At 45.6% G+C, this 17,869-nt stretch overlaps 1 protein-coding gene across 1 annotated transcript in view; it reads right to left on the bottom strand.

The window, feature by feature from the left end:
• Nucleotides 1–13,689: 13,689 nt before the first annotated feature.
• The window catches only part of ALDH16A1 (aldehyde dehydrogenase 16 family member A1), a 483,909-nt gene continuing 479,729 nt past the window's right edge, over nt 13,690–17,869 (bottom strand). Inside the window, exon 17 of the mRNA XM_069200818.1 lies at nt 13,690–17,424. Within this exon, the coding sequence (XP_069056919.1) occupies nt 17,251–17,424 (174 nt within the window). The 3' untranslated portion in view covers nt 13,690–17,250. The remainder of the gene's footprint in view (nt 17,425–17,869) is intronic.

Here is a 17,869-nt window from a genome sequence, read left to right as displayed (position 1 = left end):
GGAGCCCTCACAGAAGCAGGCAGCACCCGCAGAAGTACCGGAACAGGCACTTGGAAGAGGAGTGAACCGGAGTCCACCCGAAGACACAAAAGGGAGTCCTACGACGCCGGAGGACAACTCAGAAGGTTGTGCACTGCAGGTTAGAGTGTCAGGGACCCAGGCTTGGCTGTGCACGAAGGAAATCCTGGAAGAGTGCACAGGAGCCGGAGCAGCTGCAAATCACGCAGTACCCAGCAATGCAGTCTAGCGTGGGAAGGCAAAGACTTACCTCCACCAAACTTGGACTGAAGAGTCACTGGACTGTGGGAGTCACTTGGACAGAGTTGCTGAGTTCCAGGGACCACGCTCGTCGTGCTGAGAGGGGACTCAGAGGGCCAGTGATGCAGTCTTTTGTTGCCTGCGGTTGCAGGGGGAAGATTCAGTCGACCCACGGGAGATTTCTTCAGAGCTCCTGGTGCAAGAAGGAGGCAAGCTACCCCCAGAGCATGCACCACCAGGAAACAGGCGAGAAAGCCGGCAGGATGAAGCGATACAAGGTTGCAGTAGTCATCTTTGCTACTTTGTTGCAGTTTTGCAGGCGTCCTGAGCAGTCAGCGGTCGATCCTTTGGCAGAAGGTGAAGAGAGAAGTGCAGAGGAACTCTGGTGAGCTCTTGCATTCGGTATCTGAAGAATTCCCCAAAGTAGAGACCCTAAATAGCCAGAAAAGGAGGTTTGGCTACCTAGGAAGGAGGATAGGCTAGTAACACAGGTAAGAGCCTATCAGAAGGCGTCTCTGACGTCATCTGCTGGCCCTGGCCACTCAGAGCAGTCCAGTGTGCCAGCACACCTCTGAATCCAAGATGGCAGAGGTCTGGGGCACGCTGGAGGAGCTCTGGGCACCTCCCCTGGGAGGTGCAGGTCAGGGGAGTGGTCACTCCCCTTTCCTTTGTCCAGTTTCGCACCAGAGCAGGGCTGGGGGATCCCTGAACCGGTGTAGACTGGCTTATGCAGAGATGGGCACCATCTGTGCCCATCAAAGCATTTCCAGAGGCTGGGGGAGGCTACTCCTCCCCAGCCCTGACACCTTTTTCCAAAGGGAGATGGTGTAACACCCTCTCTCTGAGGAAGTCCTTTGTTCTGCCTTCCTGGGCCAGGCCTGGCTGGACCCCAGGAGGGCAGAAACCTGTCTGAGGGGTTGGCAGCAGCAGCAGCTGCAGTGAAACCCCAGGAAAGGCAGTTTGGCAGTACCCGGGTCTGTGCTAGAGACTCGGGGGATCATGGAATTGTCTCCCCAATGCCAGAATGGCATTGGGGTGACAATTCCATGATCTCAGACATGTTACATGGCCATGTTCGGAGTTACCATTGTGACGCTATACATATGTAGTGACCTATGTATAGTGCACGCGTGAAATGGTGTCCCCATGCTCACAAAGTCCGGGGAATGTGCCCTGAACGATGTGGGGGCACCTTGGCTAGTGCCAATGTGCCCACACACTAAGTAACTTTGCACCCAACCTTCACCAGGTGAAGGTTAGACATATAGGTGACTTATAAGTTACTTATGTGCAGTGGTAAATGGCAGTGAAATAACATGGACGTTATTTCACTCAGGCTGCAGTGGCGGCCTGTGTAAGAATTGTCAGAGCTCCCTATGGGTGGCAAAAGAAATGCTGCAGCCCATAGGGATCTCCTGGAACCCCAATACCCTGGGTACCTCAGTACCATATACTAGGGAATTATAAGGGTGTTCCAGTATGCCAATGTGAATTGGTAAAATTGGTCACTAGCCCGTTAGTGACAATTTGTAAAGTAAAGAGAGCGCATAACCACTGAGGTTCTGGTTAGCAGAGCCTCAGTGAGACAGTTAGGCATCACACAGGGAACACATACATATAGGCCACAAACGTATGAGCACTGGGGTCCTGGCTAGCAGGGTCCCAGTGACACATAACAACCATACTGAAAACATAGGGTTTTCACTATGAGCACTGGGCCCTGGCTAGCAGGATCCCAGTGAGACAGTGAAAACACCCTGACATATACTCACAAACAGGCCAAAAGTGGGGGTAACAAGGCTAGAAAGAGGCTACTTTCTCACACACTCTTCCTAGTCATTGGAACACCTGGTGCAGTTTTGTAAATTTTATGAATTTTTACGTTATAAATATTTAATACCTCTTTTAACCCTTTCGGTGCCATGGATGTAACTGTAGCATCAAGTGGCACAGTGCTGCTGTGCCACGGACGTAACCATTATGTCCTGGCTGTGACCTGCGCTCTCCCTGTGGGGCAATGACAGGGATGGCAGCAGAAGTGCTTCCACTGCCACCCCTGATCCCCCCTCCCCCCAGTGACATCTGATGACGTCAGCGCGCACTGTGCACTGAGGTCATCAGAGGTTGCCCGACACCCCAAGGAGAAATGGATTAGTTTCTCCTCTGGAAGGGGGAGGTCAGAGAGGCATCAGAGTAAAGGAAAGGCTCACTAGACACCAGAGATTAGGAAAGGGTCGCTCCCCTTTGGGAAGCATTATGTTGGCCGCTTCTGCCCCCCTTGGGGGCAGATCAGCCATTTGTTTTATGGCAGTCTGCCCCCCCAGGGGGGCAGAAACCCACTAGACACCATGGACCAATTTAGAAAATTATTTTGGTGATTGGGGGCGGCCCTTTGGGCAAGGCTTGCTCCCCCTTGGGGGCAATATGTTTTCGCGGTTTCTGCCCCCCAAGGGGGCAGATCCGCCATATTTTTAGGCGGATCTGCCGAAAGGGGGGCAGAAACCCACTAGACACCAGGGATATATATATGTTTTTTTTTTTTTTTTTTTTTTACATAAGGGGAGCGGCCCCTTGGGCAAGGGCTGCTCTCCATGTGGGCATTATAGTTTAAGCCATTTCCGCCCACCCCTGGGCAAATCGGGCTATTTTTATTAGGGCCATCTGCCTCCCAGAGGTGCAGAAACCACTTGGGCACCAGGGATTGTTGTGCGTTTGTGTGCTTTGTTTAGGGATGGGGCGGCCCCTTGGGAAAGGGTCGCTCCCCATGGTGGCCTATTACTGATGGCCATTTCTGGATCCCTTGGGGGCAGATCGGCCTATTTTAATTAGGCCCATCTGCCCCCAAAGAGGGCAGAAACCACTTTGGCACCTTTTTTTTTTTTTATAAGGCCCATCTGCGCCCAAGGGGGCAGAAAGCCCACTAGACACCAAGGAAAATTGTCATTTAAAAAAAGAGAGAGTTGGGGTATGAACATACCCCCCCTCCCAAGAAATGGGGACAAAGTTGTTCTGCCCACTGAGGGGCAGATAGGGTAATTATCCCCCCCCATCCAACCCTCTGGGGGGGGGACAGAAAGCCCACTAGATTCCAGGGAATTAAAAAAAAAAAAAATAGAGGGGTGGGGGCTGCCAACCATTATAGGCATGGTTTTGCCCCCACCCCCAAATTAAGGGGGTAATAGTCTTTCAGCGCCCTGCAAACTAAAGCATCTCATCCCAATAGCAAGCAAGAGGACATTTCACTTTTTGGGGTTTTGATTTCACATATGGGCATTCCAGACATAGACACATTTGAAAACTAAACATCTGGGCGAGCCCAGGGTGATGTGCTTCACATGCACCCAACAACATTTTCTTACCCACAATGCCCTGCAAACCTCCAACTTTGCTTGAAATCATGCATTTTCCCTACATGTTTGTGATGGAACCTTCTGGAATCTGCAGGAATCCACAAAATTCCTACCAGCCAGCATTGTTGCATCTATACAAATAAAAATTCTGCCCCGCTAGCCAGCCTAAAAATGTTTTTAAAAAATGCCCCTTTGAACCCGCTTTGGTTCCCCCTACATTTCTACGTTTTTGACCCTTCCCTGTCACAGGCACTTGGCCCACCTACACAAGTGGGGTATCACTTTTATTGGTATCTTAAAGGGAATGCTGGGTGGTAGGAAATTTGTGCCGGTGCAGTGATCCCACACAGATATGTGAGAACAATTTGATTTTTTTAAGCTAAATTTGAGGTGTGCAGGGGATTCTGGGTAAGAAAACACTGGGGAACCATGCAAGTCACACCTCCCTGGACAACCTCGGGAGCCTAGTTTTCATAAGTGTCTGGGTTTGGTAGGTTTCCCTAGATGGCTGCCGAGCCCAGGACTAAAAACGCAGGTGCCCCCCTTGCAAAACAGGTAGTTATTTAATAGATTATTTTGATGTATCCATGTTGTGTTTTGGGTCTGTTCCGCACAATAGGTCTACCCACACAAATGAGGTACCATTTTTATCAGGAGACTTGGGAGGATGCTGAGTGGAAGAAAGTTTGGGGCTTCTCTCAGATTCCAGATCTTTGCAGCAACGAAACAAGAGGAAAAGGTGTTTTTTTAGCCATATTTTGAGGTTTACAAAGGATTTTGGGTGACAGAACCCAGTGAGAGCCCCACAAGTCACCCCATCCTATATTCCCCTAGGTGTCTGGTTTACAAAAATGTACAGGTTTGATAGGATTCCCTAAGCGCCCGAAAAGCTACAGCCGAAAATCCACAGCTAGGCACTTTGAAAAACATGTCAGTTTTCAGTGGAAAAAATATGATGTGTCCATTTGGCGTTTTTGGGGCGTATCCTGTTGCGGGCACTAAGCCTACCCACATAAGTGAGGTACCATTTTTATCTGGAGACTTGGGGGAGCACAGAATAGAAGAATTAGTGTTAGGGCAAATTGTCTTTTTCTACATTTTTGTCTTCCAAATTTAAGACCGTGTGTAAGAAAGAAGTCATTTTGAGAAATGCCCTGTAATTCACATGCTAGTATGTTCAGGGGAAATAACCACTGCTTCTAAACTCCATATCTTGTGCCCATTTGGGAAATACATAGGTTTCTTTGATACCTATTTTTCACTCTTTAAATTTTACCAAATAAATTGCTGTATACCTGGTATACAATGAAAACCCATTGCAAGGTGCAGCTCATTTATTGGCTCAGAGTACCTTGGGTTCTTGGTAAACCTACAAGCCCTATATATTCCCGTAACCAAAAGGGTCCAGCAGACTTAACAATATATTGCTTTTATAAATCTGCCATAGCTGGAAAAAGTTACAGAAGAAAACGTAGATAGAAATGGCTGTTTTTTTCAACTCAATTTCAATATTTGTTTTATTTCAAATGTTTCTATAGGAAAACCTTGAGGGAGCTACACAAATGACCCCTTGCTGAATTCAGAATTGTGTCTATTTTTCTGAAATATTTAGCTGTCTGGGATTCACCATTGGTTTCACACCCATTTCTGTCACTAACTGGAAGGAGACTGAAAGCTCAAAAAATAGTAAAAATGGGGTATGTCCCAGTAGAATGCCAAAACTGTGTTGAAAAATGTGGTTTTCTGATTCAGGTCTGCCAGTTCCTAAAAGCTGGGAAGATGGAGATTTTAGCACTGCAAACCTTTTGATGATGCAATTTGCAGGGAAAAAAACAGATACTTTCTTCTGCAGCACTTTTTCCCATTTTTCCACAAAAACAAGTTTTAGCTGTATTTTGGCTTATCGCTTGGTCTCCTCTGGGGGAACCCACAGACTCTAGCATCCCCAGGATATTGGGGAAAAAAGGATGCAAATTTGGCGTGGATAGCTTATGTGGACAAAAAGTTATGAGGGTCTAAGCGAGAACTACCCCAAATAGCCAAAAAAAGGTTTTGCACAAAAGGGGGGAAAGGCCTGGCAGCAAAGGGGTTAAAGACTAGGGGAATCCGAAAGTTTTGGCCAGCATTTTTGCACTTACGGTTGTTATTGGATCATGCTACAATGTTGGCTATTTTATCACATTTGAAAGGTGCTTTATATTGGAACACGATTATGAATGGCTAGTAATTTATTGTAAGCTTGTAGGAGCACATCTGGGAACTGATTTGATGGTGTGTATACATTTTATATTTGTATTGTATATAAGGGTTTTTATGTATTGTAATTTTAATGTGTTTTTTTAGCAGTGCTTTTATGATTATATTCACATAATCGAAAAAAGATTATTTAATTCATTCAACATGTATTTTGCAATGTGAGTAGCTGTGGGATTTGGCCATAGTGCAGCTCCCATCCAGAGAAATCTGCCAAGCCTAGACATTGCTGAAAACTAGACACCATGGGGAGTCCAAAGTGGTGCGACTCGTGTGGATCCCATGTGTTTTATTTACCCAGAAGCCTTTGCAAACCTTAACACTTGGTAAATACATACATTTTCCTAACATTTTTGAGAGAGAAAGTTCCGGAAGCTGTGGTGACCCACAAAATGACTACTACCCAGCGTCTTCACACTCGACAGAATAAAAACAGTACTCCGCTTGTGTAGTTAAGTCAAGCCCCTGCGACAGGAAAGGGCCCACAATACAAAATAGACACAATATTTACACTCAAAACAACCCTCTCTGGCAATATTTGTAGCTGTGAAATTTGGGCCGGAGATAGGCTTTCACCCAGGGAAACCTATCAAACCTAGACATTTTTAAAAACTAGATGACCAGGGAGTACAGGATGATCTGGCTTGTGTGAATTCCTCTATCATTTTTTACCCACAATGTCGGTCAATTCTCAAACTTTGGCAGAAAAGACAAATTCCCGGAATCTGTGCAGATCTACAACATACCCACCTCGCAGCTTTCCCCCACTTTTCCTGATAAAAACAATGCCCCGCTTGTGAGGGTGGGCCTAGCACCTGCAACACAGCAGGCACGAAAATCATAACATGAAGACATTAACATTTCCTGACAAAAAAAGACCTGATTTGGCAATGGGGTAGCTGTAGTATATGAGCCAGGGCTCAGCCGCTACCAATGCACACCTCCCAAACCCAGACATTTCTGAAAACTAGGCACCCAGGGGAGTCCAGAGTGGTCTTGATTGGAGGGATCCCTTTACCCTGTCTTACCTGCATACCTATTCAAACCTCTAACTTTGGCAAAAAAAAAAACATTTTCCTCACATTTCTGAGGGAAAGATCCAGAACAAACCAGAGACCATGAGAAGACCATCAACACTTTACGAGGTCCTTGCTTTGATCTGTTACTGCTACAGGCACATGGCCCAGCCACAAAAGTGGGGTACTTTGGGAGAAGTGTGGTAACACTGGGCAGTGGGAATTTTGGGGATCTCTGCTGCTTTGAAAGTTTCTCTCCCATTAATGTGAGGAAAATGTGTGTTTTTAGGCACATTTAGAAATTTATAAGGCCGTCTGATTAAAAAAAAAAAAGAAAGGACATTGTGGGAATCATGCAAGTCACGCTGCCATGGAGCCATTTACTGCAGTTCTCTGCCCCTCCCCCCCATCCTTCAGGGGGACAGAAAGACTGAGTTGTTCCTTTTGGGGTATTCCTTAATGCTAGGGTGGGGGGTCCATTTGTTTAGCCCAAATGTAAAGCCTCTGGTGGGCTTTCTACCAACCTCATGGGTAGCTTAGGGATAAACTCCCCATTCAGTGAAAACCTTCTGTCTGCCCCCAGGGGCAGAATTACAGCATTGTCACCATTTGGGGTGGGGCATAGCCTTCTACCAGGGTGAGCTGCTTTCACCTCACCCGCTTTCTTGATTTCCCTAGTGTCTAGTAGGCTTTTTACCTCCCAGGTTTGCCCCCAATCCGCCTCTCCAGAGGGGCAGAAATACAGTATTGTCCCCCTTAGGGTGGTGGTTAGGGCCAATGCCAGGGTAGGATGCCCTCATCTCTTTTTTTTTTTTACTCCAATGTAAAATTCCTGGTGTCTACTGGGCTTTCTACCCAAAGGGATTATAGGGAAACTACCAATAGAGGCAAGTGTCCTATCTGCCCCTGTAGGGGGCAGAAACACTCTACTACCCCTTCTGGGGTGGGGTATGAAGTTATGCCAGGGCCAGCCACCCCATCCATTTTTATTGTATTAGAATGTTGATATCCCTAATGTCTAGTGGGCTTTCTGCCCCAGGTTGAGGGGGGAGATTGGGGCAAACCTCCATCGGCCTCCCAGAGGGTACAGAAAGGCTGTATTGCCTTTTTGGAGGTGGGAGCATTGCTCTATGCCAGAGTGTGCCATTACGCACTCTATTTTAATTTAAATTCCATTGTGACTGGTGGGCATCCCCCCTTCCCTGAGGGTTTGGGCAGACTGGGATAAGCACCCCGATCCACAACCCAAGGGGGAGCAGAGAGACTGTTTATACCCATAGTGGGAGCTAAGGCTCCTGACTTGGGGGGCTGCTTTTCCACCCCCAAAAAATAATCCTGTGTGTTTGGTGAAAGCACTAGGCAATCACATACTCACATGCTGCGATCGCTTGGCACCTTGCAGGTCATGTGATGGATTGCCGGAAAGCTGAGATTCTCCATTTTGGCACAATTCACTGTGAGTGTGGAGAACGGGGCTGTTTTCAGACCCCTCTGTGCGTGCAAGGAAACTAGGAAGCCATTTCCTGGGTTTCAGTCCTGCAACTGTCAGGTACACGTTCATGTCAGTAACAGGGCTGCCACACCCACCTGGTCTGAAAATGGGAGTCTTCCTCTCTGCCCCAAGGTGTTGTAAGGGAGAAGGGGGCGCCACAGCAGCAAACAATAGCTACTATACCTCTACCAGGTGCCTTGAAGTGACCTCCCCGTTAATTGCATCTGGTCGTGAGTGCTCATGACGGACAGGTCATGTCAACAGTTTCCATAAGGTTAAACCATAACAAAAATAAATTCAAAGGTACCCGCTAAAGAATAACAAAATATATTCAAAGATGGCTTCTGCAGAGGCATGCACATCTGCCATCTTTGAATGCACTTTGTTATGCTTTAAGAAAATACAATGATGTGCGCACATAACAAAATGCATTCACAGATTGCTCATGTGAGGCCATCTAAGAATGATTAAAAATATTTTAAGATGGGTTCCCGGCAAGAGGCCTTTAGAACCCAGGAGGCCAAGAGGGTGCTCGGTTGATTTTCATGAAGAGGAGCACTCTGGGAGGAAGGCACAGGGACAGATAGGGTGGCAGATAAAATACTTTATTTGCACTGCAATGCAAGTTGTGACATCAACAGTGATAAATGTTATTGTTCACAATATGTCTCTGACTCTACATAGCCAAAGCTATTTGTAGGCCAGACCTAAAAAGGGTGAACTTAGCCAATACTGGGGTCGTACCATTTTCTGTGCAAAAATACTGATTTGCTGCAAGTTAATTATTACCTTATATACACGGTATAATTTACTAATTATAATAAAACAATACGTTTGAGGTCAAAAGGTTAAAAATAAGACACTGTACATGATTAACTGTTCACCTTCCAAGCTGTTGATGGTTGCATTCAGGGATGTGAAACATTTTGCCAAAACCTCCAGCCCATCAACTGTTGTTGGAAGGGCTCTTGTTTGTAGCAGGAAATATAAAACCTTGCACACTTAAGAATTCCAAACGGGTCGGAAGAATTAGACTCGGTCACTAAAATATTTTGTTTCGCTATTGATGAATAATCTTAATGTAAAAAGCAGTGGTAGCTGGTGACATTTGAAAATGATGGGGACATAAAAGTTCTGGTTGAGTGCCCTGTGGTGACTGAGCAGAGCGAGCAAGCCTGACTGACATAAGAGGGGGGGGTTCTCCCCCCAGGAAAATTTAAAAAATAAAAAAAACAAAATTAAAAAAGAGTGGGCAAATGGTGCATTTTCAAGCCAATTTGAGAAAGCAAAACTGTTAATAAAGCAATTGTGAAACTGTAGATATGATATTAATAAAGAGATTTCATATGATAATGACACTTACAGTCTGCCACTCGGTATTATCTCACCCATGCACTTGGTAACCCTCAGTCATGCTCAGCACACCTACGCACAATCAGTATCCCTCTTTCTGTTACACATTCTGTTTCTCTCTATTTTAAACACCTCAAGTAGAGCTTGGTCTCTCTCACATCCATTACTGTTGTGATTGTCTCTCACAGTTTATCTGTCTCGCAAACAGAATCTTATTGTTAGACCTGGCATCCTTTTTGTGGGTTCCCCTGTCTTTTTGTCTCTGCTTCTTGTGTTTTTGACTGTGTGCTGGGCTTTGTGTTTGCTGGTTTTTGGTAGTCTGGGCATTTCACCACTGCTGACCAGTGCTAAAGTGCAAGTGCTCTCTGTGTAAATTGTATTGGTGATTGGTTTATCTCTGATTGGCATACTGGATTTACTAGTAAGTCCCTGGTAAAGTGCTCTAGAGGTACACAGGGGCCTGTAAATGAATGTCACTAGTGGGCCTGCAGCACTGTTTGTACCACCCACAAGTAGCCCTGTAAACCCCTGTAAATATGGCTCAGACCTTCCACTGCAGTGTCTGTGTGTGCAGTTTTAAACTGCCAATTCGACCTGGCAAGTGTACCCACTTGCCAGGCCCAAACCTTCAATTTTTGTACATGTAAGGCACCCCCTAAAGTAGGCCCTAGGTAGCCCTATGGGCAGGGTGCAGTGTATGGTAAAGGTAGGACATATACTGATATGTTTTACATGTCCTGACAGTGAAATACTGCCAAATTCGTTTTTCACTATTGCAAGGCCCATCCCTCTCATAGGTTAACATGGGGACTGCGTCTAAATATCTTTTAAGTGCAGTTTCCCATTGGGAGCAGATAGAGATATGGAGTTTGGGGTCTATGAACTCACAATTTAAAAATACATCTTTAAAACATTTAAAATTCATCTTTTGGTAAAGTTGTTTTTTAGATTATCAGTTTAAAAATGCCACTTTTAGAAAGTGGACATTTTCTTGCTTAACCATTCTGTGTCTGTAGAATCCACATCTGGGACAGAAGGGTTGTTTGTAAATTCCGTTTAGACAGTGACCCAAAGGGAGCTGGGGTGTAGCCTGCATATCCTGATGAGTCTCCTGGGCTAGAGTGAGGAGTGAGAAGCTGACACACCTAAAAAGGGCTGTCTGTCCTTACACAAGGCAGTCTCCAACCCCCTGGTGTGTGTCTGGGGCCAGGCCTGGGTAAGGCAGAATCTTGTGAACAACAGAGACTTTCCTTTGAAGTTTGCCTACTTCAAAGGCAGAAATGGGTGTAAGAAGTGGACCCAAAACCCCAGACTTTTAGATTACTTATGGATGAAGAGGAACCTCTGCCAAGGAGAAAAGCTGAAGAGCTAGAGGAGGAGTACTGCCCCTTTGCATGTGAGTGTCCTTTGCTGGGTTGGCCTGCACCTGCTGCTTCTCCTGAGAGAGGACAAAGATTGGACTTTGTGGTGTTTTCCTCCTGTGCCAGCACTTGGACTCTCTTGCTGAGACGCCTACCCTGCCAAGTGGTGCCATATCTAGTCCCTGGACCCTTGAAGGGTGAAGCTGGTGAAACCAACTCTAAAATCCACCTACAAGACCTGAGCGGGAGAAAAATCAACGCACCATCTGCATCATGGCTGCATCACCCAAGCAGCGCAGCTCTTCACTAACGTGTGCCAGGATGTCATATGCATCGTCGCTGGGCGTCAAAAGCGCAGTGAACCTGCACAGACCCGAGGTTGCTTGTCTGGAAATCGACGCACTGCTCTTCTGAGGGATAGAAAAATGATACATCGCCTACCCGACCAGAGAAGAATCGATGCACAGCCTCACTTGTGAGTCAGGAATCGGCATATCGCTTACTTTTCCAATGCACACTAGCCTGTGCGCCTTTATTTTTTATGCATACCAGGTACTGCGTGTAAAAACAACCCATCAATTGATTTCTATGGATTAAGGCTCTTCCTCATTTAAAAAATCATAACTTTGCTTGTGTATGTTGGAGTTTTGTTGTTTTGGTCTTGTTTTCATTAGATAAATATTGGCTAGGTTTCAAAACTGGTGTTGAGTCCTTTTATGGTGTTTTCACTGTGTTACTGTGTATGATTGTACAAATAGTTTACACATTGCCTCTGAGATAAGCCTGACTGCTTATGCCAAGCTACAAAGGGGGTGAGCAGGGTTTGTCTGAGGAGTGTAACTCCCTTACCCTGACTAGAGAGAGGGGTCCCTGCTTGGACAGAGTGCAAACTGACTGCAAACCAGAGAAGCCATTTCTAACATTTATCTAATCTGTTTCTTATCTTCATTGTCTAACTCCTAGTCTGTCTCTCACTCTCATATGCTTTCTGACTATCTCTGTGTCTCACCTTCTCAGTCGCTCACTGTCTAACACTCGGTAGCCCTATTTCTGCAAGTTACTTTCTCACCAGCTCATTTCTTTTCTCAGGAGCCCTCTGTGTCTCTCACTCCACTCCTGTCTCTTGCACTCTTAAAAGCTCTATATTTCACTTTTGTATCACAGTTATGCTGTTTGTCGTCTTATGTCTCTGATATTTCCAAAACATGTAGAGACAATTTTTTTAAAAACTTTATGGCAATGAAAAGACACAAAAACTGGCAAGTATTTTTGGTAAAGTATCACCATTCCAGCGGAAATTGAATCTAAGCATGACAACTGCAAATCTCGCCTTCGTATCGGGACACTGAGGGAGTAAACTGCCATCTACCAGCAGAGACCGGGATAAGTCACTAAACTCCAAACACAACTAAATACTGCGACTTGAACTTCTAGAGGAGACCATCTCTTACCGAGCTAACAAAGTCTCTGGACAGGCCTAGAACCAGAAACTAAACTCTCAGACGAGTTTTAAAAAGTGGGACTGAAGTACCAGAAAACTCCGAAGTGAGAGGCTAACATACTAACACACTGCTATGGTGAATTAAACTTAAATGGAGAATTATTTTGTGGTGGATAAGTTGCACATCACGGCCAACAATCCCTTCTCCCCTCAGATTGGCTCAAGAGAGTCCAAAAAGGTGCCTCTACGGTTTCCAAGTCCACTGTATTGTCTCCAAATAGCTCCCATGGGAATGCCACCAACTCACAACATAATCGAACGCTACTAGCACACCAATTTCAACAGTACTGCAGTGTTGAATGCCTCACGACTGCTTCATGAGCTTTAGACCTCCTGAAGCCCTGAAAACCTTTTGTGGTGCTTCACAACATTGGCTAACGGATGGCTAGTTCAGTCGGACAGAAGAAAATCTTCCCACAGACGAGGCCGCTTACCTCAAGTCCCACGGCTTATAGGATATTTTGCAACCCAGTCTTCGAACTGGGAGAGAGTGGACTTGGACATTCCTCCCTCTTTATACGAAAAACATCCGCTGATGACCTCGCTGAAAGAGGAAAAATATACGTTGACGGATCCTAAAAAACGTGCCTTCCAGACGAGGCAGCATAGGCTGGTCGGTCGCTCTCTTTCTATATGGTGTTTAACCCCTCCCCTACTGCACCTCCTCTGACTGTTTCTTCCTCACCACAGAGGCAAAAGGGTCTGCTCGGGGCCCTCGGGGTTGACTTCCTGCCAAAGCCAACACAAACCAAACCAATGCCTGCCAGGATTGGTTTCAGCAACCCCTGAGCTCCTTTTGAGGTCGGAGGCCTGTGCCTGCAGTCTCTCAGAAGATTAACACTGCTGAGATTGTGCAGGCTGAAATGTGCATGTTGAGCTGGCCATCGCAAGGAAGCCGGTCAATCCGAAATGCTCACTCTGCATTGGAAAGTCATTCTGCTGTACATTTTAATACATTTATTTACATTTACAAGCTGAGCTTGCAGCAGGTGGGGCTACTCTTCACCGCTCTCAAGGAGGAGCCGCTGCTGGTAAACAGGAGAACGAACAGTGGGTACTCCTGAAACTGAAGGAAGGTTTAAAAAAATTAGAGGGACGTATAAAATAAAAGAGACATGGCCTTTATTACAAGATGGATGCTTGCTTTAAACTCGGTGTAGTATTGTAGACATTTTTCACAGACTTGTATTCTTTGGGAGGTAGAACAAACAGTGTTAGAAAAATGGCCTTCCAAGCAATTCAAAATCATTGTCGGTAAATAACATTTCAAAATAGGAACAGATGAATGTGTAATTTTCTTTATTTCCTGTACGTTGTATAGTATTGCTGTGCTTTGTGTTTCAATGATTGTAAAACTGTAAAAATAGCTAGGTAACGGAGTCTAGATTGCGGCATGACAGTGCCAGAGAACGTGAAGCATCTTTAAAATCGATATTGTCCTGTTGCTTAGTTTGCCTCGTTTGTTTCGTAATTTGATTAACCCTGCTTCACAATTTGAGGCACCATTGCTACATTTGTTCTGTGGTCCAGTAATATTTCATTAACTTTTAAAAATATTTGTATTCATATTTTTAACATACAACATGCATTGCATCCCTTCGCTACTTCCTCCCCTCTCTGCCCACCCCCTCCTCACGGCCCCCTCCTAGAGGGGAGCATCCCGGAAATTCCCAGACATGTCCCAGGAAGCATCCATCTTATTCTATTCAAGAGCCCCCTCTCATCTTCCTCCCTCAACATGAAATTCCTCCAGACAGTCAGCATCAGATTGTAGATGACAAGGTCGGACATGAATGTCTCTTCCCAATATGCCACTGGTGGGCGGTGGAAGCGGAGATTCAGACCCTTCTCCAAAGTGCACCAATCTTCTCCAGGAGATGGCCCGGGTCCACCGCAAATGGCCTTGTGATGCCTCCCTCTCTTCTATCGTTTCCCTCACCTACGCCCTAGTGAGTGCCCTGGAGACCCTTCATTTACTCCCCAACCCACTCCCCCCAGCCCTTCTACCTCCCGCTCAGGACAGTAATCAGCAGCAGGGCTCTTCATTCCTCCAGGGGTTCCATATTCTCAAAAATCTGCGGGGACAGGCTCGGACTTTATACACCAGCTCCTCAGCCCTCACACACCAATCAACGTTTGATTCCCATTCCCCCAGCTTTGGTAGCAATACTCCATTGGGCATGATTTTTGATCCACCTTTCTCATTCATTAAACCACCACCACCACCAATTCACAAACGCCACTGGACACGGGAATCTCTCAGCCTGTACCTAAATGGAGGGGCTAAAGGATAGTGACGGTGGTAGAGTCATCTGAGGACCTCTTTCTCTCCTATATGCAGGGTCACTGGAATCATGCGATTCTGCGGCAGCATCCGCCATCATATGCTCCATATTCTGCAGATTTTAACAAAATAAGTTTTTAGCAAAAACAAGTGAAAAGTTACTAAAATTGCTGCAACACATGTTCCTGTGCTGAGGAAGGCCCTGTGCAAATGTGCAAAGATAGACTGATAACCTTTCAGTTGATTATTTCTGTATTCGGGTATTTCACTGGTACTAATGATGTGAAACCTCTTCCCAGACGGTGTTAACATGTGTGAACATGACAAAATTATGAAGCAATACTATTACAAAATGTAAAGTAATGGATTACGTTGCATAATCTGCCTTTTCTTGCTGCATAATTTGTTCCAACCGTGCCGCATAATTTGTTCCAAGCGTGCCACATAATTCCAGTGGTCCAGTTTATAAGGGAATCCTACCATTAGTATGCTAGATGGCAGAACGAGTGAGGCGATAACCGGGAGAGGGGAGGTAGGACAGGAACTTGATGTATTCACCTGGAATGTCCAAAAAGTAAACCTTAACTAACCTACCTCCTTCTAGAGCACAAAACATGCCATCCAAAAGTGTCCAAAATACAACTTCAGCAATAATGTGCCTGAAATCAAAGAAGACCAATTTCAAATACTTTTTAAAGTACACTATCTGGGAAGTAGGTCGTGCCTTGATACATATTAGAAAGTGTAAAAAATTCATATAGTTAGAAATCCAGCCGTAGATTACATTAAAAAGGAGGCGAAGTGCAGGTTTATTGCAAAAACTTTTTTCGTGAGGTTTGGGCCTTTGTGAAATCCACTGCGAAACAAGACTTTATTTGACATAGTTTAACAGTAATTTTTCATGCATGGCCTAGGTGGTTGCATTAGGAATGTTTTCTGAGGTAAAAAATATTGCAAGGCATTTCAGTATGGCTGGCACTAAAGCCTGGGATAGTGGCAGGTGACAGACAAAGAGTGGGTCCAGTGTTTGGCGAGGCACTGCCACCTGTACAGGGAGAAGCACCGACAGATGGAGTCAGGGGAGGACCGAGGGGCATAGGAGTGGTACATAAGGGTGAAGTGCCTATGATCACAGGAGGGAATGTTTACAGGCACAGGAAGTAACAAAGACCACAGAAAACAGTCATGAGAGGCCCTGCAGAGTACAGATTGTGGTAGATGAGGAGCAATGGGCATTGTCGAGAGAGAAATTCAGTAGAATCATAGGAGAGTGAACAACCAGGACCAAAGGAGGGAGGAGAGGGGCACAGCAGAGTAACAAGGAATAAAGATGGGTCTGTTGAAAGTCAGTGTACTGAATCCAGACATGCTGGCTCATCTCAGGCAGCTATGGTGCAGAACGAGTAGATGTTGTTCATCAAGTCAAGTGTTGAGCAATGAATGCAGAATGGAGTCCCTCAACCACTTATGGAACAAGGGCCCTCCTGTCTGGCGACACTCTGGCCCCCAAGCAGAACACTTCACTTTATGAACAAATGAGGTCTTGGAGAACCATCCTCGAGATATTTTGCCTCAAAGACTGTAGATCAGCTTATCCAGTCCTGTACTGTCTATGAACCAGCAAGCTTTGGCGAGGGACCCAAAGACCCTAGTCTCTTCACAAAGCAGTGGAGCACAATTTGCCCCACCATGAAATATCCCAAGGCTGGAAAACCAATCACAACTCCCTCACTTTTTCCTTCAGAGAGGTATGTTAAGTGTGAAACTAGACTTCAAACTGTTGAAGGGCATCTCAAACGCACAGGATCATTAAACCTCAATTTCATAAACCAACGTGCTTCTGTAGCATCAAAATCATTCTAGCGAACAGATGCTCTATAATCTGTGTGCCATGCAAGTGATGGGAAAAGTACATTTGCCTGGACGATGCAACCTCAATGGATTCATAATGAATGGAAACTGAGAAGACTGTCAGCATTTTGATTTCTCAATAGTAATCATTATGAATTTTATACCAAACTGTTACCTACCAATGGAAAAAGTCCACCTTAGAAGACTGAAATACCAAACTCACTGCGTCACAGCTAGACAAGCAACCGCAGGGTTCTAATAAATTCTACAACTGAGGATTTGATCACATGATTCACCGCAGTGGGCAGACTGTGACAGGACCTTATCAGAGATGCAAAGCGAATACAATTCCCGCTACTGGATCACTTGGCAGCAGTCAAGGACTAAAGGAGCATGGAGACAGTGCTCCCACCTCGGCTGTGGGATGTGAAGCTAGAAAAAAAACCAAAGGGGTCTCGTCATCAGCCGAAAGGAGGGTAAAAGGAGGCAGAAAGCTTAACAAGCTGGAGGCTATCGTCCATGATTCAGCTGTCAATTGGCAAAAATCTCGCCCATGGGGATCCAGATGTTTTTACACTGGGTGGCATGGTACAGAAACTCCTCCCCAGCGCCCTGCTCTGGGTCCGCCCAGTTCCGCTGAGAACCATAGTTCACCCAAGTGCGCTTCACATTCTCGGCCGACGACCATTCCACGAACTTGGAACCCTGAAAATGGGTGAGAAAGGAGATTACAATCTTATCAAAGAAAATAAACTAATGGACCTCTGTAACAACCACCATTTTAATAACCCTCTTCTATCTGACTTTCCACATCCTACCACAAAGAGCAGTTTCCTTTCGGTCTGCAAACACCCCATATTTCGTTATGCAGACAAACCTTCACCTTTCAAGCTACTCCTGATTGGCATAGCTAATCACGTTCAGTCTGGGGTAAGCACATACCCGCATTTAAGCTAACATGGCTGTGCATCTTGTGTCCCAGCTAACAAAAGAGCTGGTAACATGTGTGGGCCTATCATAATCACTTAACCACAGACTGAATAATCAAGGATGGACCCACATCTACCAAGCTATTTGTAGACATCGCACCAAGGCTAGGCTTCTCCCCGACCAGTCTAGCTCAAGCCAGCTACCACTGGGTCACCTACCA

The sequence above is a fragment of the Pleurodeles waltl genome, chromosome 7, assembly GCF_031143425.1.
Source record: "Pleurodeles waltl isolate 20211129_DDA chromosome 7, aPleWal1.hap1.20221129, whole genome shotgun sequence".
NCBI classification, from domain to species: Eukaryota; Metazoa; Chordata; class Amphibia; order Caudata; family Salamandridae; genus Pleurodeles; species Pleurodeles waltl.
The sequence above is the reverse complement of the archived record's forward strand: the minus strand, read 5'-3'. Positions and strand labels throughout refer to the sequence as shown.